At 32.6% G+C, this 15,283-nt stretch overlaps 2 protein-coding genes across 2 annotated transcripts; both read left to right on the top strand.

The window, feature by feature from the left end:
• The first annotated feature begins 5,144 nt into the window (after positions 1-5,144).
• On the top strand, positions 5,145-11,333 carry LOC111393828 (LRR receptor-like serine/threonine-protein kinase GSO1). The gene is made up of 5 exons (XM_023019546.1): positions 5,145-6,079; positions 7,001-7,291; positions 7,396-7,467; positions 10,382-10,453; positions 10,521-11,333. Exons 1-5 carry the CDS (start codon positions 5,308-5,310, stop codon positions 11,297-11,299), a joined length of 1,986 nt encoding a protein of 661 aa, XP_022875314.1. The 5' UTR covers positions 5,145-5,307; the 3' UTR covers positions 11,300-11,333.
• Positions 11,306-13,353, top strand: LOC111393829 (probable LRR receptor-like serine/threonine-protein kinase At3g47570). Its single transcript, XM_023019547.1, has 2 exons — positions 11,306-12,513; positions 12,650-13,353. The coding sequence occupies exons 1-2, from the start codon at positions 11,385-11,387 to the stop codon at positions 12,985-12,987; spliced, it is 1,467 nt and encodes a 488-aa protein (XP_022875315.1). The 5' UTR covers positions 11,306-11,384; the 3' UTR covers positions 12,988-13,353.
• Positions 13,354-15,283: the final 1,930 nt, after the last annotated feature.

Genomic DNA, 15,283 nt, shown 5'->3' with positions numbered 1-15,283 from the left:
TGACGCACCAGAGTTGATGGTCGGTAAGAGATCGAGATTGCCATCACAATACATCGTTTCCCTATACACAGCCAAGGCGAAGAGAAGGGGGTTTGTGGATGGGATGTTCCCCAATCTTTTTCGCGACGTCGACCCAGTCAAACAGAAGGCGTTTGATGATTGGTTCAAATCCCTTAAATCCGAGTAAGTATTTTATGATTTTGCTACTCTTTTTTTTTTTGTATTTTTCGTAACATTTTTTCATTTTTCACTGATAGTTATACCATCGGCTGTATGATCGTGCACAACGCTAAAAAGTGGTTCGAAGATATACTGACGACCTTAGCTTGGCTCATCGATGATGTAAGTTTTTTGAGTTTGCATTTATTATATTTATAGAAGTTGTTGGTTCATTTACTTAACGACTTGGCTGTTGGTTCATTTACACCAACTCGAAGTAAGTGCTATTATTTTTATTCAAATAAATAATCGAAACAAGTAATTAAATATGAAATAATTAGTGTATGTACTAAGATAATTGACAAAATATGATTATTTTAATTTATATTGTTGTTGTTCAATTTTTTTTATTCAAATATGCTGTTAGAAAGGGTAATTAAATAATGTGATTAAAATTACAACCGATTTAAATTGAGAAAATCAAAAATATATTACAAATAGAGAATACATATTATTTATATAGATACTATACATCCGTCGAGTCATTGTTTATTGGGATTTGACTTGTACAAAATCGACGTGTATGTCCTGTAGCGCCGCACCTCCCGCACTTACGCGGTTGTGGAAACTCTCCTATAGATGGTATTCTAGACGTCCGTCTACGACCAGGAGTACGCGGTGGAACTTTAGATGGCAACAAATTATTAAGTGCTACAATATAATCAGGAACTTCCCACTCGGCTTCGTTTGATAGAGGAAATATAGTTTCGACATACGCTGCTCTCCAAAAATCAGCTATATAATAATGACTGCATAAGTTATGTGGTGGAAATCCTCCATACATAGCTACTGCGACAGCATGCGCACATGGAAAACTCTCCAACTGAAATTGTCTACACGTGTAGGTATTGTCATTCAAGTCTACAATGTATCCAACATTACGCCCGCATCTCACGGAAAAGCGAAATTAATCTAGTGGTTCCACAAATAGAGGTTTTGCCACTTCCAGAGTTTCGAATAGTCGATCTTCCTGTGCCGGAACTAGCACATTCGTGCAATTCTGGGATTCCTCAGGTCGGTCATAAAATCACTGTTGCAACTTGCTAAGAATATATTCAATTATTGCGAGAATTGGTAACTCTCGATCCTTCTTGAATAATGCATTGAGCGACCCTGCATTATTCGATGTCATCATATTGTATCGATGTCCTGGAAAATATAACCGTGCCCATTGTTCGACCCCCATATTTGATAGATATTCCCATGCACTTTCTGATTTATATTCCATTTTGCCCATGAACTTCATAAACTCTTCAAAGCTGTAAGTTTCTGCAGCTCTCCTAAACAATGCAACGATGCCACTGCCCCAGTACCTAGTCTTCAGGTTGCCCCGAATGTGACACATGCAATAACCATGATGTGCTTCCGGAAAAACTTCGGCTATACCATTTATTATTGACTGCCTCCGGTCATTCACAAATGCAAGGTTCTCGATGTCCCCAATTACTTCTCTCATCTTCGTGAAGAATCAACACATTGCTAGATCAGTCTCTCCATCGACAATGCTAAATGCAAAAGGGTAAATTTGGATGTTGGCATCTTGACATGTAGCAATAATCAACTTCCCTTCATATCTAGCTTTTAGGCTGTACCATCAACTAGAATTAAAGGTCGCATCGCATTTCGAAAACCTTTAATGCATTGTCCAAGAACCATAAAAAAATATTTGAAGCGATTCTGCCCATTGGTTTCAATAAAAAACGTCGAGTCAGAATTAGTTTTCACCATGTTGTGGCAATACCTGGCCAATTTGGCATAACTCTCCTCCTTCGAACCCATTAAATCTTCCAATGCACATTCTTTTGCCTTCCAGGCCTTCTGGTAACTCATAACTACCCCATACTCCCGACGGATGTCGTTGATGATATCTGTAGGTCTATAAATCGTCTGTGGGTCCTGAAACTTGTGCATTATCTATCGACCAATAAACCATGATCGAACTTGCCTGTGATCATTTTGACGAATACCCACTTCACAAGTATATTCCCGCGCATACTTGTGAACTACAAAGAACTCATTTGTGTCCATCTTTGTCGCTCTCAAATGCCAACTGCAATTGTTGTCCACACAAATAATTGTGTATGTAAACTTGTTTGATTTTTTTACCTTAAACTCAAAATTATGTTTCATTGCAATTCGGTGCACAGTTTCTTGCAAATCTCTTTTCGTGTCAAACAATTGATTGACATGTAAATCTTCATCATCAGGAACTACACGCGAACAATTAGAAGACCGTGTACTCGGCCCAGCATGTGAACTCCCACCAGACTCATGTCTCTGTCCAGATAAAACAATCAAATCCTGATTTGTAAATGGCCTTTCATCCTCGTTGTCTTGAATTTCTTAGTAAATCCTTTGTGTAATGGTGACATCATGGCGAGTAGCAACTGTCTCGGGAATAACCACATCATCATCATGAGCAATCTCAATAGTATCCCAAAAATAATCTCTTTACGATCCTCTCCATCGAAAACTTCATGTTCACCCTCGGAGACATTTTTCTTCAATAAAGTTACGCAAATAGGAGTTGTCTTTTGACCTTGGTTCAATTGAATTACATGCTTTACTTGCACTTCAGAAGTAACTTTCAAAGGTAGAATCGAAATTGTTGAATGATTTTGAAATAAAAATCCTAATTCCATATTCTACTGAAAGGAATCGATGTTAAGTATGTTTTGTATTTCATTGTACATTTCCGTAAACGATGTATTTTTTGTTATTGAAATAGTAGCAACCCCTTCTCCTTCACTCGTCCATTTCCATTCCCGTTGACCATTTTCTTTCCTTTGAAATTCGCCGAAACAACAGATTGTGACACATGCTTTTGCCATATCTACATTACGAATTAAACAATTATCAGCGACATCATAGTAATCATCAAAAACATACTCAAACTCGTTGTTCTGGAAGTGTTTCATAGTTTTTTAACCTATAAAACACAATTAGTGACAAAAAAAGAATAAGTACAATTAAAACGAAACTCAACATTTTTTGTATGCAATAAGAAGAATTTAAATGAAAATCACAATCTTTTCAGGCGATTTGAAATCCAATGCCGCTAAAACAACAAAATATTGTTCAGATTTCCTGGGGGGAGGAACCATGATCAAATAATATTTATTCGATTTTTCATTTAAGTCTTTTTCAATTAATTATATTAATTGTTTCCATAATTAATTATTTTAATTGTCTTAAAATGTATATTATTTATTTCATATTTAATTACTCTATTTCGATTATTTATTTGAAACATATATTTAATTACTAAACATATATTTAAGTAAAAAAGAAAAAAAATTAAAATTCTAATTTATCTTTAAATATTTCGTTAATTATCTTAATATGTATATTATATATTTTTATTTAATTACATTTTTTAACATAAAAATTAAAATAAATTCAGAAAATTAAAAAAAAAATCGGGTCTGGCCCGGCCAAACCACATCATGGTCCGTTGCGGACCATGTGGTCCGGAACGGACCATAATTCGTTTCGGCGATCGGTGCCGGCCTTCACTTCGGTTCTAACATTATTTTTTCTACCATTTAAAAAAATATACGACTTCAATAAAAACAAAATTAAATACTAGAAAAAGATACTTATCGAATTAGAGTGTTGAAATTTAACGAAATATTTTTGTTGCGGTTGATAACTGATAAGTTTATGAAATTTTGAGATTGAAGTGGATGAAAAATGAAGGAGTTTTTATCGTGTTAGAGTAAACTGATGAAAAGAGTGACTTCGTTTTCAAATCTCAATTGAGAGGTGTTTGGATTTTAATTTGTAACTTAAGGATATTTTGGTCTTTTTAACAGATTTCTATTTTTGTAATTGTATAACTCATTTAAGGGTATTTTTGTCTTTTACACAAGAATAAGCATTTGTGGTGAATGTCAAATTTTTTTTATTAAAGTGAAAAATTGGTTGTTTGACATGACTAAACTTAAAAATACCACAAAAAAGGACATACAAAATAGAGAAGTTTTTAACGAGTTTGCTTTATCATTGAGTTTGACAATTTCTAGACTCTTCGTAATTAATTGTTGCCCTCATAAGACAAGGTTTTTCCTGTTGTAAAAATGGCTTATAAGCAATGCTAAAAAAAACTTGTTTTGAACTTGTAAGCACTTAGCTAAAGAATTAAAATTTAGAGTTATTTGTAATCATAAAAACCTTTTTTTTTTTTTGGTATAAAATGAAAATTAAAGCTATATTTTGCCTTGCGTAACATAAAGCTTTGATGAGATTCACATTTTAGCTACTTTTGTATTTTTAAAGATATTTAGTTCTTTATAAATTAGTGAAGAAAAAAATCTTGGGATTCTTTGTGAAAATGTGGAATATTGGTGAACGATGAAATCTTTAAATGTTAAATAACTCTTTTGGATTATTTGTGGAATGCAGTTAGTTGTCATTCGTGGAAAGTTTTTCACAATTTCCATTGTGAACAAAAGAAAAATTTATGCACCCAATTGATTTTTCGAGTTTGGCAGTCAAGAAAATTTTGTTTTATTTGTGGAAATAAGTGGAATGCATGATTAATGGAGAGATAAGCACCACTCCCTTGAGAAGAAATCTATGTGAACATGTGGTATATTATTTATAGAATGGAACTTTCATTAGTGGAAAAACTTCCACAATTTCCACAACGGAGAAAGAAAAATATAGCCACCCAATGAAGTGGAGTCTTATAGACTAACTATGATGTTTTAGCGACGTGGAGAGATAAACACCACTCCCTTAAGATGAAATTTACGTGAACATGGGGTATATTATTTATAGAATGGAGCTTTCATTAGTGGAAAAACAACCACGATTTCCACAACGAAGAAAGAAAAATATAGGAACCCAATGAAGTGGAGTCTTATAGACTAATTATTAGAGAGAGAGAGAGAGAGAGAGAGAGAGAGAGAGAGAGAGTGAGTGAGAGTGAGAGAGATGGTGTAGTCTAAATCAAAGAAGAAAGAAGTGGAAAATTGTCGGGAAAGAGCACAACTTTTATTCATAGATTACCTTGTACACTAATCTTGCAGGAATATTTTATTTCATATATATACCCCTTATTACAGCCACCTGCCAATCATCTCTATGCATTTCAAATTAGCCATGGGGAAAAATGTGATCTTTATGTTGCTAATAATTCTTTATTTGCTTATTTACGTTATTGCATCTCGCAATAGCTCTACTGATGAGTATGCTCTTTTAGCTTTCAAATCTCAAATTTCTGATCCAAATAAAATCTTGGCAAAAAATTGGTCACAAGAAACCTCTTTCTGTTATTGGATTGGTATTACTTGCGGCAGAAGACATCAAAGAGTTAGAGGCATACATCTAACAAATATGGGCTTGCGAGGTACTATTGCAAAAGAGATCGGTGAACTCTCTTTTTTGAGATCCTTGATTATTAGCAACAACAATTTCCAAGGGTTTATCCCTGACGAAGTGGGTAATTTGAGCCAACTTCAAGAAATAGAAATGCAGTACAATGAGCTGAATGGTTCCATTCCATCAAGCTTTGGATTTCTTGTAAATCTACAAAAGTTAAATCTCTCCCATAACCTACTCAGTGGGGATATTCCTAACAAGATTTTCAACACCTCTTCTTTGATAGAAATTGGTTTAGAAAACAATGGTCTCTCTGGGCATCTTCCAACGGATATCTGCGCCAATCTTCCAAAGCTAGAGAAGCTACGAATTTCACATAATCAAATAAGTGGTGACATTCCTCCAAGCTTGGGAACATGCATGAATCTTGAACTACTTCATCTATCACACAATAATTTCTCTGGAAATATTCCTATGGAAATTGGGAACATGTCGAAGCTGCAAATTCTCTATCTACAAATAAATGATTTGATAGGTATGTTTAAAGCGTTGTTCATATGCATACATTCATCTAAAATATTTCTACATGAATAGTTATCTGCATGTTGCAGCCCATGGAATATGTCCTTGAACATAGCTACACTAAAAGTTATGCACTCACAATTCATAACACATACTTTACTACCACCGTCAAAAAATAAAAATAAATCTGGAACTGAAAACCAGCACTTGAAGAAATCACGATTAGTCGTTTTCTAGCTTATTTTAATTGCAGTGACTAGGATGGTCATGAACTTACATATGGTCTTAAAAGAATTAAAATAATATAAGAAACCAGAAAACACCTTACTATGCCTAGACTTAGCCAAGGCACGTGTGGGCTCGTAAAACTTGAGTTTTGATATTGCTGCTTTGTCATGCCTTGTGCCTTATAGAATATTGATACAAAGAATTAGTTATCATCACATGCTCCTTTAAAAAAAAAAAAAAAAAATTATAGGATGCAATATTCAATATCACTTGATGGGATACAATGGATAAAATTTCTACTTGTTTCTACTTGGTCAAGAGTGGAACAACCCACTTGCATAACATAGCAATAATACGCCTACATATTTACAAAATCTTATAGCTCCATCCATGTTAATAAGGGGCGGACCCACTGAGGGTAGAATGGGTCGGTCACCCTCACTGAATTTTCAAAAACCTTCAATTGGGCTTTTTAAAATTTAAATTTTCAGATTTTTTTTAGTTTCTTTCACAATTTATTTTAGTTCATTTTTTGTCTCGTCCCCACCGAATTATAATTCTGGATCTGCCCTTGATGTTAATCGGTGATTTTGCTCTTATTAATTTTGGTAAATGTCAACTTAGTAACTGTAAAAGGGATACTATGTGCACGTGCCAGTGCGTTTGAATCTCTGGGATTATGTGATTATCAAGGTATGTTTTGCAGGAGACATACCTTCGACCATCTTCAATATCTCTTCTCTCCTGAAAATATCTGTCAGAGGTAACCAAATTTCTGGAAAGTTTCTGCAACATCCATGCAACCGAGCTACAATGATTGAATATTTAGACCTCGGTGAAAACAAATTTCACGGAGAGATACTTCCAAGTCTATTGCAATGTCGTGCACTTCAAGTTCTAGACATCTCTAACAACAATTTCATGGGAAGTATTCCAAATGAAATTGAAACCTTATCAGCACTTCAAGTGTTAGATTTAACAGGCAATAACTTTGTAGGTAAAAAATTTCAAATTGGTTGGTATTTCTTTTCCCATTAGATCTAATTCATGTTAATTTGACGTTTGATATTTTAAAATCAATATGTTTAAATGGATTGCCAGGAAATATTCCAAATGAAATTGGAAACTTATCAACACTTGTGCGTTTATATTTGGTAGACAACAGCTTCAATGGTATGTTACTAGATCTCTTGAACTTACTTTATATATTAAATCCATTTCAATTTGTTATGTAGTGTCGTATCAAAAGTTTATGCCAAAACTCTATATTTAAGCCTCCGGAAAAATATAAATAAGTTATAAATAATCAAATTTCATTTTCAACAACATATTTCAATGGATCCACAAGTACTAGCCACTTATTTACCATTCATTTCTATATATTTATAAATTGAATCGTTCAAAAATTCTTCCCAGGCGAGGATAAAATAGTTAGATATAACAAATACTTTTATGCTAATGGAAAATCTAAATGAACTTAGGTTATCAAATAGGCATTTTACAGTTTTTTGACAAATGTGTTGTGGCTTGTCATGAAGATGGATACCGATAAGCCCACTTTCTTATTTTCTTGGGTTAAATATTATTGTTGTCATTGAACTTTTCCAACTGTATAACTTTATAAGTTCTTCAAGTTGTCATTGACCTTTCCCAAATGAATAACTTTAAAAGTTCTCAAAATTTACACGTGTGGGCTCGTAAAACTTGAGTTTTGATATTGCTGCTTTGTCATGCCTCGTGCCTTATAGAAAATTGATACAAAGAATTAGTTATCATCACATGCTCCTTAAAAAAAAATAAAAAATAATAATAATAATAATAATTGTAGGATGCAATATTCAATATCACTTGATGGGATACAATGGATAAAATTTCTACTTGTTTCTACTTGGTCAAGAGTGGAACAACCCACTTGCATAACATAGCAATAATACGCCTACATATTTACAAAATCTTATAGCTCCATCCATGTTAATAAGGGGCGGACCCACTGAGGGTAGAATGGGGTCAGTCACCCTCACTGAATTTTCAAAAACCTTCAATTGGGCTTTTTAAAATTTAAATTTTCAGATTTTTTTTAGTTTCTTTCACAATTTATTTTAGTTCATTTTTTGTCTCGTCCCCATCGAATTATAATTCTGGATCTGCCCTTGATGTTAATCGGTGATTTTGCTCTTATTAATTTTGGTAAATGTCAACTTAGTAACTGTAAAAGGGATACTATGTGCACGTGCCAGTGCGTTTGAATCTCTGGGATTATGTGATTATCAAGGTATGTTTTGCAGGAGACATACCTTCGACCATCTTCAATATCTCTTCTCTCCTGAAAATATCTGTCAGAGGTAACCAAATTTCTGGAAAGTTTCTGCAACATCCATGCAACCGAGCTACAATGATTGAATATTTAGACCTCGGTGAAAACAAATTTCACGGAGAGATACTTCCAAGTCTATTGCAATGTCGTGCACTTCAAGTTCTAGACATCTCTAACAACAATTTCATGGGAAGTATTCCAAATGAAATTGAAACCTTATCAGCACTTCAAGTGTTAGATTTAACAGGCAATAACTTCGTAGGTAAAAAATTTCAAATTGGTTGGTATTTCTTTTCCCATTAGATCTAATTCATGTTAATTTGACGTTTGATATTTTAAAATCAATATGTTTAAATGGATTGCCAGGAAATATTCCAAATGAAATTGGAAACTTATCAACACTTGTGCGTTTATATTTGGTAGACAACAGCTTCAATGGTATGTTACTAGATCTCTTGAACTTACTTTATATATTAAATCCATTTCAATTTGTTATGTAGTGTCGTATCAAAAGTTTATGCCAAAACTCTATATTTAAGCCTCCGGAAAAATATAAATAAGTTATAAATAATCAAATTTCATTTTCAACAACATATTTCAATGGATCCACAAGTACTAGCCACTTATTTACCATTCATTTCTATATATTTATAAATTGAATCGTTCAAAAATTCTTCCCAGGCGAGGATAAAATAGTTAGATATAACAAATACTTTTATGCTAATGGAAAATCTAAATGAACTTAGGTTATCAAATAGGCATTTTACAGTTTTTTGACAAATGTGTTGTGGCTTGTCATGAAGATGGATACCGATAAGCCCACTTTCTTATTTTCTTGGGTTAAATATTATTGTTGTCATTGAACTTTTCCAACTGTATGACTTTATAAGTTCTTCAAGTTGTCATTGACCTTTCCCAAATGAATAACTTTAAAAGTTCTCAAAATTTGTTATTGGACTCTCCCAAATATTATTAATTTCACTGAACATTCAAAGTTCTCTGAGTAGCCACTGAGTTTACCAAAATGTTATTTCATTAGTCACTCCATCACTCATCATTTGAAAACTTAACAATCTTGAGGAACGTGCCAAAATGTTATCACGTTCATCATTATGCATACCATGTTATCTATTCCCTTAAGCTTTAAAATAGCGAGTGACAAAGCGACGAATATGATAATATTTTTATAAGTTCAAAGGTAACTTGGACAACGTTCAATGAAACTGTGAAACTTGTCGAAAAATTCTGTGGCAACTTTGGGAACTTTTATATTTCAATGGCTATTGGAAAATATTTGAAAAAGTTCGGTAGCAATTGAGATATTTTACCCATTTCTTATTATCTTTTCATTGTTAATTGGATTTAGTTTTTGTAGTTTTAAAACATTTGTTAGTGTGAGGACCTATAATACAATATCTGTTATGATAAAGGATTTGGTTTTTAATTATTAGCTGCAAGATGGGCTTTGCTTTTTGGAGTGTTTTGATTAAAAAATTGTAAATGTTGTAAGAGTTATCTACTATAGTTTTCCGACCTAAATTGCTATAAGGTGAGCTTGGTTGTTTAATAATTTATTGTTCAAATTTATTTATACATTTATGTCTTATTTTAATTAATAAATATTGGAGCCATTAATATTTGAATCTAAAATTTGATATTGTAAATTAATTGAATTATTTATAATGTCAATGTTTTTTTTGATAATAACTTTTCGAAATTTTAAATACTTGACTATTGAATTTCTATTTTTAATATCCTAAAATCTATTCACAGGAAGCATTCCATCTGACATTGGGAACTCATCATCGCTTCAATTTTTATATTTGAAATCGAACATCTTGACAGGTACGTATCTACTATTTAACACTACTTTTAGATTCATTTTTATGTGTTGACAAACACAACATTATAGGTACAATTCCAGATTCAATTGGCAGTTTATCTAATTTGAAGGAAATGCAAATTGGTAACAATAGTCTTCATGGTCAAATGCCTCAATCCATCTTCAATCTCTCCATGTTGCAAATACTTGGTTTTTCATTAAATAATTTATCTGGCAATCTACCATCATCAGTAGCCAGTGGGCTCCCTGATCTCCAAGAACTTTATTTTGGTGGCAATCAATTAAGTGGAGAAATTCCGGGCTGGATTTCAAATTGTTCCAAGCTTATTTATTTGGAGCTTAGTAACAACTCGTTCAGTGGACGTGTACCTATTAATCTTGGGAATTTACAAGACCTACAATATCTAAACATAGAAAATAATCACTTGACAAACGATCCTTCAATGTTGGATTTGGATTTTCTATTATCGTTGACAAATTGTAGACACTTGAAGACCATAGCAATTGATCAGAATTCTTTTGATGGAATGCTTCCAAAAGCTTTGGGTAATTTTTCGACAAATCTTGAAGAGTTCTATGCTTATTCTTGTGGCATCAAAGGTATAATTACAAGTGAAATTGGTAATCTGAGCAACTTGATCATTCTAGATATGGGAGGCAATGAGTTCACGGGAAAAATTTCTGACACATTGAGTCAATTGAGGAAGTTGCAAGTGTTGTCACTAGATGACAATAACCTACACGGGTCAGTACTTGACAACCTCTGCAATTTGGTGAATCTTTATTACCTAGATTTGCGGAATGAATCAACTCTCTCAGCAGCTACCAACTTGTCTAGGAAATCTTAATTTTCTAAGCGAACTTTATTTAGCTTCCAACTTATTGACATCAATCATCCCATCGACGTTATGGACTAACGAGGAACTTCAAGTAATGGACCTATCACATAATTTTCTCAATGGTTCGCTTGTTCCAGAAATTGGCAGCATGGTGAGAATGAGACAATTATATCTATCTAGCAATCAGTTCTCTGGCGAGATTCCAAGCACTATTGGGAAGCTTCAGAATTTGATAGATCTAACATTGTCAAACAATCGGTTAAATGGTCCTATACCCGAGTCGATTGGTGATTTGATTGCATTGCAAACTTTGGATCTATCTAAAAACAATCTCAACGGAGTAATCCCCATGTCGTTGGTGAAGCTGGAGTACCTTGGGTATTTCAATGTTTCGTTCAATGATCTCACTGGTGAAATTCCAAATGAAGGGCCTTTTAAGAACTTTACCTCAGAGTTTTTCATAGGCAATAGAGAATTTTGTGGAGCATCTCAATTTAAGGTCAAGCCATGCAAATATAATAGAACCAGATTAACTATAAAAACTAAAGTTTTGAGGTACATTTTACCATCAGTTGTTGTGGTATTAAGTCTGGTCATTAGTTTAGTTTATTTAATGAGACGCCACAACAAAAAGAAACTTCTTCCAGCTCAGTCTACTTCTCCCATCACCATCAAGAGGATTTCATATCATGAAGTTCTAAATGCTACTAACAAATTTGGTGAAGATAATCTGATTGACAAAGGTAGTATTGGTTCAGTGTACAAAGGAATATTTTCAGATGGTATGATTGCTGCTGTTAAGGTTTTTAATCTAGATTTGGAATGTGCAAACAAGAGTTTTGAAACTGAGTGCCAAATTCTGTGCAATACTCGTCATAGAAATCTTGTCAAGGTAATTACCAGTTGCTCTAACCTTGATCTGAAAGCTTTGGTGTTGGAATATATGCCGAATGGAAACCTTACCAAATGGTTGTCCTCGAGCAACTGTTTCCTGAATACAGCTCGAAGATTGGAAATAATGATAGATGTGGCATGTGCACTAGAGTATCTACACCATGGGTATTCCTCTCCAATTGTCCATTGTGATTTGAAGCCTAGCAACGTACTTTTAGATGAAAATATGATTGCCCATGTTGCAGACTTTGGCATTGCCAAACTTTTTACAAAAGACCAGAGAATTTCAATGTCCAAGACGTTGGGCACCATTGGATATATGGCTCCAGGTAAAGGGTTCTATCAACTGTTTATATATAGAGAAATGTTATACTCATAATTATTCGTAAATGTTAATCTAACAGTGTATTTACATTCCATTTAACATTGCACTTGTTAATTTAATCACATATGCCAATTTTGTAGAGTATGGATCGACAGGATTAATATCGCCTATGGCAGATGTTTATAGCTATGGGATTATGCTAATGGAAACATTTACCAAGAAGAAGCCAACAGATGATATGTTTGTTGGAGAGTTCACCATGAGGAGGTGGGTGTTTGAATCATTCCCAAATGCAATAATGCACATAGTGGATGTTGATCTAGTACATGCAGCTGAAAACGATATTTCAGCTAAAGAGATATGTTTTAGATCAGTCATGGAACTAGCATTAGAATGCACAGTTGATTTATCTGAGGAGAGGCTCAATATGAAAGATGTTCTAACAAGGCTCAAGAAGATCAAAACTAAATTTTGTTAAAGTATAAATGAGGTGGAATTAGATGAAGAGGTTTATTTCTTTGTCACAATTGATTTTTCTATCTAACGAGAACAGAAAAAGATGATTATTTCAAGCTTATTACATACTGCTATTGCATAAAACTTGGCAATCGTATGAAGATTTTTTAAGCTCTGTGTGGCAATTGTCAGAAGATTTTTAAGCTTTGGTTGGCTTCTATTGTTGTGTTGTAGTAGTGTTATGGCCCCAAAAATTGTACAATAAAGTAATTTGTATGATGAATAAACAATGTTATGAAGTTATTGTAAAATAAGTTAAAGTATGTTTATGTATTTGGTTAATTTACTGTAAGATGTTGTAGTGAATGAGATCTCAATATTTTCATTAGATGAGAATACCATTATCTTATGATCGTATCCCCTTCATTTGCCCTTGACAATTTCTCAATTGATGATATGTTTGTTGGAGAGTTCGCCATATGGAGATGGGTGTTTGAATCATGCAATAACACATATAGTGGATGTGGATCTAGTAAATGCTTTAGATCAAGCACGGAACTAACACTAGAATGTACAGATTATTAACCCCAGGAGAGGATTGATATGAAAGTCAAAGATGTTCTAACAAGGCTCAAGAAGATCAAGAATAAGGCTGTTGGTTTTTACTATACAATTATATACACCATCTCATCTTTTGCTACGTGATCTTGCATTTCCTTCTCCATTTATCATTAAAAATTTCACCATATCCAAAGGTAATTTTTTTTTTATATAAAGGTCAATCTTTTTTTATGAAGGGATATTCTAGGGGATTTGAAGTTGCTACCTGAGGTTTAAAAAAACAGACAAAATAGATTAATATATTCATGAAATAATAGAATGGTAATTAGTACAAACGTTCTAACCTTTCAATGATATTATGCAAAACGTTCTTACATTTCATTTTTTGGCACTGTTACTCTTACCTTCACCTTTTATTGCTGAAATCATCATTTTCACCAAATTTTTCGTGTAAAATGACAAATATATTCTCTACCTAAATAAAACAACAAAAAAGAAAAGTGAGGTTAAATAATAAATTGCAATTATATTTCTAAATTTTTTTAAAAAAAGTGCAAGTGAGTCCAAATGAATTATTAAAAGAGTAATTAGCACAAAATGTCCCTAACTTTGATGATTACTGTGCAAAAGTCCCTACTTTTCATTTTTTTAACATTTTCATCATTATTTTATATTTCATTGTGAAAATCCTTATATTCATCTATTTTCTCAATTAAAAGCTGTAAAATGATAAATATACACTCCTATTTAAATAAACAAAAATAATTTTAAGAAGAGGAAAATAAAGAACAAATTGTAATTATACTTCCAAATTATTTTTTTTAAAAAAAAAGTCACTTTGTTTTTCAATTTCAAATAAATTTCAAAATTTATTTGAAACTTATTTGTACTTTTTTTTAAAATTTTAGGAGTATAATTGCAATTTGTTCTTTATTTTTCTTTTCTTTATTTATGTTTATTTAAAAAGGAGAGTATATTTATCATTTTACAGCTTGTAACGGAGAAATTTGATGAAAATAATGATTTTTGTAATGAAATATAAAAATAAAGGTGAAAATATCAAAAAATGAAAGGTATGAGTGTTTTGCATAATAATAATGAAAGGTATGGACGTTTTGTGCTAATTACCCTCTTAATAATTTATTCGGACTCATTTGCACTTTTTAAAAAGTTTGGGAGTATGATTGCAATTTATTCTTTGACTTTTCTTTTCTTTTTTATTGTTGTATTTAAATAAGGCGTATATTGGTCATTTTACACGAGAAATTTGATGATGATTTCCGTTATAAAAAGGTGAAGGTAGGGATAAAAGTGCCAAAAAATAAAAGTTGGGACGTTTTACAAAATAACATTGAAAGATAAAGACGTTTTGTGCTAATTACCCATAACAAAAATATATATATGCATATGATCATGTAACATAGTTCGGGTGACTTGTACACGAAAGGTTGACCAGCATGAGTTGATTGGGTGTTTATTTTACTTTCATTTTCCCTTTATATTTTCTGTAATATTGAAGATTTTTTGGTTGGTTCATAATTGAAATTGAGAAACGCTTATAGAGTCTAATAAAGGAAAAGTATAAAACAATGGACCAGAAAAAAAGATATGGATTACATTTATCAAGAATTCTAATATTGTTTTTGCATCACTTTTTCTAAGATAAATTTAGTAATGAGCTAATCAAAGAAAACTCTCCGTAGTAAAAAATAAATAAAGATTGGCTTGCTCATTCTATAAAATTGATAAGAGTATTT

This window comes from Olea europaea, chromosome 4, assembly GCF_002742605.1.
Source record: "Olea europaea var. sylvestris chromosome 4, O_europaea_v1, whole genome shotgun sequence".
In the NCBI taxonomy this organism is placed as follows: domain Eukaryota; kingdom Viridiplantae; phylum Streptophyta; class Magnoliopsida; order Lamiales; family Oleaceae; genus Olea; species Olea europaea.
Note: the sequence above shows the minus strand (reverse complement) of the source record. Positions and strands in the feature narration are given on the sequence as shown.

Bases quoted from the DNA above. Each gene is read 5' to 3' on its own strand.
- LOC111393829 (XM_023019547.1), top strand. From the start codon at position 11,385: ATGGACCTATCACATAATTTTCTCAATGGTTCGCTTGTTCCAGAAATT. The intron at 12,514-12,649 runs GTAAAGGGTTCT...CCAATTTTGTAG, and splicing joins CATTGGATATATGGCTCCAG to AGTATGGATCGACAGGATTA.
- LOC111393828 (XM_023019546.1), top strand. From the start codon at position 5,308: ATGCATTTCAAATTAGCCATGGGGAAAAATGTGATCTTTATGTTGCTA. The intron at 7,292-7,395 runs GTAAAAAATTTC...ATGGATTGCCAG, and splicing joins AACAGGCAATAACTTTGTAG to GAAATATTCCAAATGAAATT. The intron at 7,468-10,381 runs GTATGTTACTAG...ATCTATTCACAG, and splicing joins GGTAGACAACAGCTTCAATG to GAAGCATTCCATCTGACATT.